General features: G+C 30.5%; 1 protein-coding gene across 3 annotated transcripts in view; it reads right to left on the bottom strand.

Annotated features, from left to right (window-relative positions):
- LOC142327903 (integrin alpha-PS2-like) overlaps positions 1-13,180 on the bottom strand; it is a 100,520-nt gene that overhangs the window by 45,310 nt on the left and 42,030 nt on the right. For all 3 annotated transcript variants that reach the window (XM_075371260.1, XM_075371259.1, XM_075371261.1), the window contains exons 8-10: positions 10,721-10,878; positions 4,747-4,953; positions 3,194-3,302 (exon numbers count right to left, since the gene is read on the bottom strand). In XM_075371260.1, the coding sequence (XP_075227375.1) occupies positions 3,194-3,302; positions 4,747-4,953; positions 10,721-10,878 (474 nt within the window). The remainder of the gene's footprint in view (positions 1-3,193; positions 3,303-4,746; positions 4,954-10,720; positions 10,879-13,180) is intronic.

Raw genomic sequence — 13,180 nt, 5'->3', positions numbered from 1 at the left:
AGGTCGAGACCTAGGATCAAGGCATAAAATATCTCTGCAATCTTCATCACAGTACCAATTAATTTTATCAAAGATACTTTTTTCATTTATAAGATAATCCTGTTCATGGAACGGCTCCAGGGAAGTCCTCTTGAGGCTCAGTCTGAATTGCACGGTGTGTTTTACCAGAGGAGATTCTACTAACTTCTTTGTAGAAACTACTCCTTTGTATTCATAAAAAAAAAAGAAGAAAAATGGCCAAAGAAAACTGCTTTCCACTCTTTATTTCTAAAATATGTAAGCTAGTCATAAACTCTAACAAAAATATCTCTGTTTTCAGTTCATGTGATTACAGGTTGGTTTAAACCAGACGGTGTAGAATTTGTTATAACTTCTTTTAGCTGTGCCAGTGAAGCGGTTTTTCCTTATGACCTTATCTTCACCTACGTAAATCATATGAGTGAAGTTAAGATCCCTTTTGTGTCTCGTGCAATGGTACACAAGAATAACATTTTACGCTATCCAACATTGTAATACATGAAATAAATTAGATTATATTTGTTTACAATGAATGTAGTAGCGGTTTCTGCAGTAGCAAAAAACCTCATTTTATGACCTAATCACTAAAAACAGCTGTACTGAGACCTGCATTACATCACATTTATTTATTTTATTATTAAGCTTAACTTACAATCTAGATAAGGAAATGTAATCACCATTATATGTAGCTGCTAATTTATTAATCCTGGTACAGTGAAAGGGTTAAATGATTCTTTTCAATCTAAAAAAAATGTATTCAGTGAGGATATTTTCTTGATGTTTTACGTGTTTGATTTTACAGATATTAAAAAATGTATAAAATTAATTTTTTTGACTATCTTATAGATTTATTTTAATATAACAAAAACATTTCATTTCATTTCCCTTAAGTTATCTCTTTTAATACTATTTCTTAATTTTAATTTCATTTGAAATTAATTTCGCTTTTTTTCTTAGGATGATAATCAAAGAAACTGTTAAACTTGTGTCACTAATATTGGCACAACCTCTTAACTTTTAACTCTGTTATGTTATGTTATGTCACTTCAGGTTAGACAGAATTGCTGTTGTTTCTAAGAGTAATATGTTATCTTGTCTATGTGATCAGTGTGATCAAAAGAACACAGACTGTTGCTGAATGCAAACAAACTAAAGATCAAATTAATAATAATCAAACTGTACTGTTTTGCTTTGACCTCCGTAATAAAATCCTAAGTTGTCATCATTATTAAATATTTATTATGCTTGTGGCTTAAGCATACTTGTATTCCTGTCTGAAGTGTCATATCACCTCTGAAGCTCCCTCAAAAAGTGAGAATGAGTTTTCAAGGTATAAAAATAGGTTGTCATTAATTGCGTCCATAATGGATGATTATGTAGACTGATATCTATAAAACTAAAGATGTTAACTTATCCTTGTCTTTATATTTATAAGTATGCAATCTTTGCTGAAAAGAAGTTATTAATTCTTAAAAAAAAATCCCATACCTCTATGAAATAAAACAATAAATCTATTTATTTTTGTGAAACTCAGCACCAAACAAATTTATCTTAAGACTAAAGTCCTTTTTATTCTTCCATTGTTGTTTTTAATAAATTATTGATTAAAAACATCTTACCATTAATTTATTTAAATTATAATTAAAAGATTTTTTTAACGGAAAAAATGTTACTCTGTTAATGAATTTTTAGATAATATTAATTAAAAGATGTTTTTAAATTCTCAATTTTCTCATCTAAGTTCAATGTGTGCATAAAATGTGTTAAAAAGATATTCATTAAAGCCTTCTGAATTGTGAATTATTATATAGTTATTTTTTGTTTTATTATCAGCAGGTACTTAATATAATATTATTTCATATGTTTATATTTTTAATAATTAATATGGACTTAATCTTATCTATTTTTAATTTTTTTAATTAACATTGAATTTTGTAATGCTCCTCTGATCAACTTTTTATCACTGTTTCTATTGATCCATCCTTGCAATCACTTTTGTTATCAATGTTGTAGCATAGTTACCCATTCTTGATTATATCTAAATAATGTATTATTATTTATCGATTAATAAAAGATTTATCTGTTAATTTAATAGATCATTCTTCTTTCCTATACTGTTTTAATATTTCAGGTATTTTAGTTTTAAAATTGATGAATCAATGTAACTTTAAAAATTGTATTTGCCAATCTCATTTTATCAACTTGAGACGATCCATCCCAGGTGACACATGTAATTGATTGTTACAATACACCGAACAGATAAAGTTTAAGAGACTTTGCTGTTTTCTTCTATATCCCTTTAATTTTGGTTAGAGAGAGCATCATATAGCTCACTATTATGAATAAATTTCAGTCTGTCTTGAGTTTATAGAAGTAAATTACAAAAGGTTCTGAAATATTATATTCAGTATTTATTTGACTTCAAGCGCATAAATATATTACAGAAACTTAACTCATCGTGCCAATTTAAAAAGAAAAAAATATAAATTAAAGAAAAAGACTGGCATTTTGCTTATCAGATACCAAGCGATTTTATCACTATCAATAATTTTTTTATAGGTATCTAAATTTTACTTTTCCATAAATCTCTTGAAATTTTTTTTTTTATTTTCAAACCAATAAAATTAAAATGGAAAATGACATACAAGAGGTATTTTAATCGATCTAATGATGTAATTAAATTGTTTTTTGACAGCACAGTAACTCAGCAAAGTCAACCATTAAATTTATACAGAGCTTATTGTAATAAAACTTTATATTTTGATTAATTCAAGTGAAATTATCTATAAATATTATTATTAATATATGTTTTTGGTATGTAAAATGTGTGAATTTATTCTATTTGACAATACTTGTACGAGCATATTCGAATTGTAGAAAATGAAATAGATAAATAACAGATCTTTTATCCTTTTCAAGATACATGCTATTAACCACATTGCAATCTAATGTGTACTTAAGGAAGAGGTCCAAAAGGGCTTTTTAAGAAAAAAGTTCACTTCATTGGTAAACGTTTAACTTTTAATTTTTAGTGTTATAACATTTTGTCGTGAATATTAAGGTAGTTAGTTTTGTTTGTTTTTTGTTATCTTGCCGATTAGGAAACTACACAAAAGAATTATGTAAAAAATGATTTTATTAGTAGAAAATAAAAATATAACATAATCACTGTTACCTCCATAGTTATCTTTATCAATATCACCCAAAGCTGCTAAAGCTAATCCAAATCTGCCCTTTGATTTTTTTCCATTTCTGATATCTTGAACTTCATGAAAGACAAATGACTAAAAATTATAACAAAGAAAAAAATTAATTTCAATATATCAGATATGAAAATAATTTTATAACAATAAATTAAAAATAATGCAAAAATAATTAAATGCATTGACTCAAAACTAAATTACGTAACAACTTTTGATTTTTAAATAATTACTAAAAGTAAACCGTCTGCTCTGTTGCTGATGAGGGAGGCGGTCATTAAGAGGCCTGGTTGTAAGGACTATTTCCATGCTTTATCTCTAATTTAAAATTATAATGTTGCTGGCTTTAATATTCCTTGTTACTAGCATTATAGATTATACTTGTATGATTTGATAACGGTGCTCTCAACATTCATATTTTTTATAAAATATATTCATTTAAAAAAGAATATTCAATTAAAATCAAAGATTTTTTTTCGCTGTAAAGAGTGAAAGAATTATTATTCAGCAAGTCATCAGATTATACATTACTTCGGTTGGAAGTAAATTTTACTTAGTTAATAAATAATAAAAGTCAGATACAATCAACAATCTCAAGAAAATCTGAGAATTTTTTTAAATAATGTTTTACATGACATTATATTCCAGCTTTGTCCAATATTTTGTAAATTACATATTAACACTGTAAAACAGCCATATTAATAAGGAGATGTATTCTTAATTAAATTAAAATATAAATTTTAATTTATTATGACCAAATTGGTTAAAAAAAATGTTTTTTTATCTTGATACCACTTCCTTAATTTTCAATTAAATATCAGTCAATTTTTAAATACTTATTTATGTTATAAACATAAATAATAACATTAAAATTTTCTGTTTACTTGACAGTCAGTTTTTTTTTTAAATTCACTTTTAACGTGGTTATAAAGAGATCAATTGGGTGATTGATTGTGGAAGCTAATATTTTTGTGAACTTAACAGTATTGCTAATATTGCCAAAGGATTAATCAAATATACCTTTCTTTTTATTCTTGTCGGTTCATGGTTTTGTATTTTTGCCATGTTTCTTCCATGACACATTTCACATGTCTGAAATTCAAACTCTAATAAGTTTATACTAAGAGTATAAGTTATAGTACTCAGAAACAATAGAGAAGATTTGTAACAGAGCATTGCATGCAATATTCCAGAAGAAAGAAAAGTGATGTCTTAGCATTTTCAGGAAGATGTTAAATGACACTATTAATACATGTTTCAGGTAAGGCTGGTGTGACATCATTTACTTAACTGAATACTCCAATCAGTCGCTACTGTTATGAAAGATTGACATACTAAATAATGACAATATGAATCTTAACATGCGGTGTTATATATAAAATGATTATTATGCAAGCGTACTTTAATTCCTTTGCACGTATGCAAATCTTAACAAGCCGAAGCTAAATACAACACTTTAAATCTTAGCTGAATACTACATATGTAAATAGTAAAAAAATATAATAAAAATAATGTCTATAACATCTACCTTTTTCCTATAAACAAAGTAAACACGTCCATTGTCATATGAGCCGTCAGCATTTTTGAATTCTGAGTAGAATGGTGCCCCAATAATTAAGTCATCCATCTCATCTCCATTGATATCAATTGAGCATACAGAATAACCGAAGTATGATCCTATTTGGTCTCCATAAACTGAATTTTGATAAGACATTAACTTATCATACACATCAACCTAAAAATAAACCAGATAGATTTATTAAATTCTTGTATACTTTGTTATTGCAATTCAGTCCATCTTTATCCTGTATTCATAGCTATATAACATCACAGAATGCGTTTGCAAATTTAAGTTGTAATTTTTATAATTTTTAAGAGTGAACAAATTTTGTTTTGTATTTGTTTAATTGTCAGGAGTTTGTTATTAATAATTTCAGCTTTTTTCTTAGTTGTATATGCTGTGCTCAATTGCAAAAAAAAATTCCACCAGCAGCTGTTACCAGAGGGTGATCAGCAGCACCAGTCACTGAGGATGGTTGCAAGGGTTATTGAAAAAGATTTAAAGTAAATTATTAAAAAAATTTATTTATAACATATTTATTTATTTACCATTTCAAAATTTTAATTTTAAATAACTTTCTTCCCCCCAAATAACATGAAAATTATTTATTTTATATAATCGATATTTTCTGTTATATTTAAAGAATAAAACAAATATGTACTTCCATTAACAAAAAAAATGAATATGTAACAATATTAACAACATACTCTGCAGGAGCACTATGTATACCTGCAGTTATTGGCAACTAAGTTCATGATATTTAATCTTAAAAATTAATTTTAACTTCGATAAATGTTCTGAAATAATGAATATAATATTTTTTCAGACTTAATTAATAAAATAACAAAAAATAAAAAGAAGTCAGGAAGAATTTGTGATTTTTGTTTAGCGTTGAAAGGGATTTACTAATCTGTAGATTACCATGACAAAATTAGGTAATACACTTTTTTTTTAAATTAAAAAGCATAAAAATCTAAATACATAAAATTTTTTCAGAGCTGTTAATCAACTCCTTTGACAGTAGAGTTACAGTAGTAGTAGTAGCAGAGTACTGTTTCTAATTATAATCATCTTGATATGAATCAGCAATTCCTTAAACTTGTGACTGAGGCTTATATTTGGTCTGTGTTGACTTTGTTAAACATGTTGCTTTTATCAAATTTAATATATATAAATTTTATATTGTCTTGATTTATATACGTTATGTGTAAAATCTGCATGTTGTGGTTGATATCTTTTATACATCTGTCTAGTATGAAGCGATATTCAAAGGTTAATTCTGTTATTGTGTGTATCTTTTCTTCATAATTGTACATAAGCAATTACTAACTCTAGCTACAAAGAATATACATGTGCACATAACAGAATCAAACTCACTTCAAAGAAACTGGATTGGGCGTAACAGATGAAGCAGTAAAACAGTGATTTTAAAAATTGAATAAGTTCCTTAATTACAAATCTAAAAAAACTTTTATTACAAATTATTAATTTATTTTATCAAATTTTATTGAACCTTAAAATATTCAAAAATTTGAACGCAATATTCATAAAAAGTCCACCATTTCAATTTATGCATATTTCAAGTCAGTTTTTTATGATGTAACACATTCATAGAATTTTCAGTAATTCCATGATAAATTTTTCCTTTGAGCTTTCAGTGCGTGAAAGCACAATGAATGAATACCTTACTCATCAAGTGGTCCCACAAGAAAATTTGTATGCTACGAGATCTAGCAATCTCATAGGCCAAGGAATCTATATTGTCTGGAAATAAAGAAATTATTTCCAGATAAAAATCATGTAACTTCATTCATTTATTGCCTACCTGTGCCATAAAAGTATTATCTGTTGCAGCCATATCTAAAGTCGTCAGCCAGATGTCATATGATTAACTCAATCAACATCATTAATGTAAAATTTGAATTTTATGTGGATGTGTAAATCCTTATGAAGAAACCTTCAAACACTGATGTACAAACAAGTCAAGTGAAAGTTCAACGACGGCGAATAGATTATTTGGAACTTCATAGCATTGTGATACATTCATACAGGGGCAGATATATATACATTCCTTTGTTTGCTAAGATACTGAACAGTTTCTTAAAAATTTCTACTCAGACTTTAATGGATGGGCTGATGGCAGCGCCTCATTTCAACGGATACAAAAGTGATGTTCAAACAATCATTGTGCAGCCATAACACTAACACCATTATTTTGGAATGCTTTAATTGCTAATGTACATTTTCAGCTACCCAGCACTTCATCATCTGGTATTCTGCTTGGCAGAGGTCCCTTATGCCACCACTGTCTTCATCCATTTCTGTCCTAAGCCTTCTCCTTTGTCCCCTTGCAGTTTGCAATCTTCACCTCATCTGTTAACTTCATCCTTCTTCTTTCTTGCTTCCTTTCTCCTACTGCTCATCTTTCCAGTAAAGTTGTTGAGATTCCATTTTCTCTAATCACATGTCCCAATTGGTTTCCTTTTCTTTTTGTACCTTCTGTATAAATTAGTCAAGTGGTCTTTCTTCTTTAATCCTGTTTAGTATTTTCTCATTCCTCACTTTATTCATCCATTTCATTTTCAACAAATCTACATCTCAAAAGCCTCAATTCAGTTCTTCTATCTCTTTCTTATTGCCCATGCTTCACTCCTCCACAAGACTCCCAGCAATAACAATACATCATAGCATTTGGCTAACCTCTTCCTTAACTCCAGTTAAGTCCAGTTTTTTTACTACATAGCAATTCCCTCTTCTTACTGAAGACTTCCTTTGTCATCACTATTCTTTTATTTCCATTATGCTCTTCTAGTTTTCTGTTACAATAGTACCCAACTATCTGCAATTTTTAACTATTTCTATTCTTCCTTCACTTGTCCTTACCACTAAATCCTTTTTGTAGTTTACTTCCATTAATTTATTCTATCCTATATTTATTTTTATTCTAAATTCTTCTATTCCTTCTTCCAGGAATGTTAACAATCTTTGAAGCACGTATGTGCTATCAGCTAGAATTACAATACCATCAGCAAAACATTATGCAACTTATTTTCGTCCTCCTATTCTTATCTCTTCTTCTCTTTCTTCTATTGTATTCCTTATAGTATATCTTCAATGAACATGTTGAACAGTGTCGTTGAGATGCAGTTTTCTAGCCTAGACCCGCCCACTCATTCACATTCTTACTTACTTTCATTCCTGTTTGTCTTTTATATAATTCTTTATTAACCTTCAGAAGGTTAAGAATCTCCATCGTTTTCTCTCATTTGATTCTATCAAAAGCATTTTCTAAAGATATGAGACACAGACTCATTCTGCTGGATAATAATCTAATTCTAGACTTTATCACAATCAAGAATATGCTACATGGTTTTTAAGCACATTGTGCTTAATTTATTTATTTATTTATTTATATGCTTTATTTATTTATTATTTATTTATTTATTACATAATAAATTAATAAAATGTTCGCTTAAAAACAATATAGACTAACGGTGCTTAATTTAAATTTCTATGTATGCAGAAACAAATACTTAATTAGTTTTTACTAATTACCTTCTCTTTCACCCTTCTAGTGTGTTATTGAACAGATATGGCAATCAAAGAGTCCTTGCTTTCCGCCATCTTCTGATCACTACTGAAAGAACAACTAAACCGCTTTCATATTCCTTCCACCGACTAAACTAGAAAAGGGAACGAACAAGCAACGTTCCATATACAGGCAAAGTAAAAAAAAAACTACCTTCCACCAGCAAGCCAGGTTTGGCACTACGGGAGGGCGAGAGAGCACTCTCACGTGCAGCATCCTATGTGTGCTTGTGCAGAACAGCCAAACACTACACCGCTGGAACTGTGAAGTGTACAGTTACATACACAGATTTTTGTATCTTTTTCATAAACTGAGGTTTGGCTACTGACATTAAGCTTAAGGATTTTAAATTGTACAAGTATAAAGAAAAAAGGACTCATTATATTAAATGTTATTAATAATATCAAGCGGAAATAGGAGTACTGCAGTTCCACAGTGCCTATACATGAGCCACCACTGATCATCAGATTCTTCCTTTAACCATATTCCCTAGTTTTTGTGTTTCCTCCCTTAACTGATTGTCTAATTTACACTCTTCTTATCGCTCTTTCATTCTTTCCTGTTTTATTCTTATGCCACCTTCTTTCTTCCACTTTTTTAAGCATTTCTGTTGTTACCCTGCTCTATTTCCATCATAACAGCCTACTTCTTCCTCTGTTGTTCTTATTGTTGCTTATTTATTCTCACCCACATCTCTTCACTGTTCTTATTTTTCTTTCTGCTTTCTCTAATTACCTTAGCTAGTTTTTCTCATATTGTTTCCTCATCCAATTTCTTAAACTTTTCTAAGTTCCATTTCTTACCTATCTTTGCTTTCTGTGCATTCGTTAAAGCTATTCTCAGTTCCAGTTAGCACATGATTACTATTGATATCTACATCTGGTGTAGATATCAGTGGCAGAATATGGTAACTTCTCCACTCTTCATTTCACTTTGTCCTTCCTAACTTGCTTTACTTAGTCCTAATATAACCAATTTATTTATATTCATTTCCCTCTTGAGAATTTCTAACTTTCCACTCGATAACAAAGTCATGACATTTCACATTCCTGTACGTAATTGGTCCTTTAACATCTTTTTTTGCTTCTCCCAGAAATCGGAATGAGAAGCTACTTCAGCAGAAAGCAAGGAATTATAACTAGGTTCTTTAAAACAGTGGGGATATTTAATGCAGTGGTTTTCCATTGCTTTCTCTATTTACGATTATGGGAGCAGTTTCCCATCCCCATTGCAAGAGAATGCCCTGAGCCCACCACTGCTTATCTTCCCTCTATGCAGGTTGTTGGTACTTGTAATGGGGTAAATCCTTATGCTGGGAGTAACTCAGTCCCTTCATTCAAATGAAGACTAGTCTTGTGTATGAAGTCTCTTCATTCACAAGACTAGTGTATAGGCTTGTATACTATAACAACTGCTAGTGTATAGGCTTGTAAATACTAGCAGTTGTTGATATATTCATTTGTTGCCTCCTCCTTACTGTAGGGAGATGAATATCAGGATTTTTCCTTCACCAAATCTCAGTTTCCTTAAAGGCATTTCCTAAATTCCTAGATTCCTGTTAGAGAGGCTCAACACTCCATTGTAATTTAATGCTACAGAGAGAAGAGTCTATACAGTTACTGATTATTAACAAACATACTTGAATGTTACCAGAAAAAACTATGTTTGTAATATCACAATTGCTAAACTGTTATCAAATATTGACATCAATCGGTAACTTTACACATAGCACAAATAAGTTGTGATTTCAATGTATTTGAACAGTATGAAACTAACAAAAATTGTACAAAATTCACTAAAAAAATTTATTTTAGAAAAAGAACAAAAAAATTACAACATAGATTGAATAAACCTTTCGACCTCATGCTAAAGAGGTTTTCTTATCACTTTAACGTGCCATTTGCAATATCACTGATAAAAGAATTGCATAATACCTCAAAAAAAACTTCTGTAGTCCCACATTTAAAGAAAATGATTTGATTTAAAATTTTTTTTTTAAATCACTTTATTTTAAAAGGCTGCGTAAAGATTTAGACTTCATGAGATTCATTGAAATCAAGAAAAACACTTAATATTTTAACTACTTAACCCTGCTTATGTTATATGACTTTCAGTTGCATTATTTTCTATGTAATTATATCTAAAGTATTACTTAATGATATAGTTAAAAATCTTTCAAAATTCAAATAATAGACTTCTTGAATATAACTTAAATTTCATTATAGTAATTTAGTGGGATAATTGAATTGTTTAGTTTAAATAATTTATAAAATATAGGATGTGGTTTGTTTTACAGTCTATTGTTCTTAATTTCTTTTTGCCTGATCAGTTTTATTATATAAAGAAACAGACCTTTCCTTTAAGTTTTGCTGCTCTTGGACTTCCAGCAGCAACATCGTTCTTTGCGATTCCTGAACCAAAATTGCCAGTCGTTATAGAATAACCGAGATAAGATGATATTTCCGCTTTTTCATTGGTCTTTTTAAAATATTTCTCAGCGCTTGCTGAAACTGAAATGAAAAATAGTTTATATTTTATTAAACATTGACTTTTACTACAATATTTAAATATTATTTTACAACAAACAAACAGCCTTTTCTGTCCAACTGCAGAGTAACATAGTTTATAGCTGGTGATAGGTGTAAAAACGTATCTTCGAGGATTATTTTCAGTATGTTTCTCCTTCTTTCCTTATCAGTCTTCGAATAAACATATTTGAACAAAGTAAGTAAGAAATCAATCATTTCATAAAAATATATATTTTTTTTTTTTGGAATAACTTGGTAACAGTTGAGTTGAGGGTGTACAGGAAGTTGGCATTAAGGGTTACACAACTGTACAGAACGGTCTCCCTTGATGCGGCACTGGTGCTGGCAGGATTGCTGCCGTTGGACCTTGTGGCCAGGGAGAGGTTGGACAGGACCACAAGAGGGAGGTAAGAGGCGAGGACACGAGTACGTATGAAGTGGCAAAAGAGGTGGCGTAGAGCAAAAGAGGGCAGCTAGAATTATATATTGATACCTGATGTTACAGTATGGGTTACCAGAATGCACGGGGAGGTGGACTTTTGGATGGCTCAGTGGCTGACAGGTCACGGGTCGTTTGGGGTCTACCTCTGTAAAACTGGCAGAAGACAGACGGGTAGCTGCCAATACTGCGGTGCGGTGGATTCCGTAAGGTATACGTTTTTTGACTGCGCTAGGTGGCTGGAGGGGAAACCTCAGAAAGATTTGAACTAACCGAAGTGTGTCATGCAGATGATGCTATCTTCCGGTGAGGGCTGGAACATGTGTTCAATGGTTTCGAGGAGTACTTCGGCAAAAATTAGTTGAAGAACACGTAGAGGACAGTGAAGATATCGGGTGAGGGCGGTGATGGGGCGCCAGCTCTCAGGAGCGGATGGCGGGGGTGCCCTTGCTTTGTCGTCATCGATGGCTCCCGGAGGACGCGGCCTTGCCGTCTGAGGTCGGCATTACTGTTAGGAGTTATGTGTATGGTTTATATGTATATTTTTGTAAATAGTGTGAATGATAGCTGTAAATGTTTGTATGAATGTGTGGTGTGTCTGTGATGCGCGTGCGATATGTAAGGGCTACCGGGCGTTTGGTTGAGGCAAATTTTCTCACTTCCGACGTAAAACAAAAAAAAAACAAAACAATTAATAAAATTTGTTAGAATAAGTTAAAATTTTAATTTCATAAAATTATAAAAAAGTAATTTTTTGGGGAAGAAGTCTTGATTTATTTTCAAGTAATTAATTCTTTTATTTTCATAAAAGTTATTAAAATCTCTACAATGTAATATCATGCGATAATTTTTTTTTACTAGATTTGACCTGTGTAATTTGACAACTACAGTACATGGAACGATATAAAATGCATTCTATCAAGAAATATTTTGTAAAACTGAATTTTTCTACGAAGTATTCGTTAAAATATTTGTTGGATATATCAATTTTTTTATCAAAAACTGTTCTCATAAATAAAGAAAAATGTTGGGACCAAGTTAAGAGGGGACCACATACTAGCCAGATGTAAAATTAAGATAAAAAATTAGATAAAAAAGTTATAAAATACGTTTTCGGGGCTCATGAATATCCGAAATGAACTTTAAATTGATACTGTCAAACTGTATCTGAAAGTATACGAACCGAGTCGTAGAAACCGTACAAAGAAAAAGCAGTATAAAACACATTCATCATATTTTAACAATTAAAACAATTTGCAAAAATGATTTATTATCTAACATTTTTTTATTAAGATAAAATTTACATAGATGTTCCGAATTAAAGCAAAAAATAAAAACCCCTTTTAGGCGCTAGTAAACTTTTTATAAAATGTGTTTTAGGTTTTAAACGATCAAAAACTATTGTAAACTTGTATCTGAAAACAGGTGAACCCTAATCTAGTCTAGTAAATAGGTTTTTTTTTTGCTAAAAAATTAGTAGAGTTTAGGATATTACATCGGGTTGTAGATCAGGTTAAGTTTAACTTGTTCACATGCGACTGGACAAAATTTTCGCTAACTGGAGAAAATAGCGGCTATTCAAAGGTGGTGAAAATCGGTTTTTCAATTTTGTAGGCCAATGTAAACTTCCTAGGCGAAAAAGTTATGAATAAAATTGAACTGGTGGTTCAATTTTGCGTGATATTCACGGAAGATATTTTCCTGTACGGAGGTGCGCTTCCTGCACAGGAGGCGGATTGGCCGACATTTTCTAATCTTATTGAGTCTGGGCTTGAAGTCTTTTCAATGGGAGCCTAAACGAGCTGCCACTGGATACCCTGAAGACGAAGACACAGACAATTTCGT

The sequence above is a fragment of the Lycorma delicatula genome, chromosome 7 (assembly GCF_047948215.1).
Source record: "Lycorma delicatula isolate Av1 chromosome 7, ASM4794821v1, whole genome shotgun sequence".
Taxonomy (NCBI): domain Eukaryota; kingdom Metazoa; phylum Arthropoda; class Insecta; order Hemiptera; family Fulgoridae; genus Lycorma; species Lycorma delicatula.
This window is presented reverse-complemented; position numbering and strand designations above follow the sequence as displayed.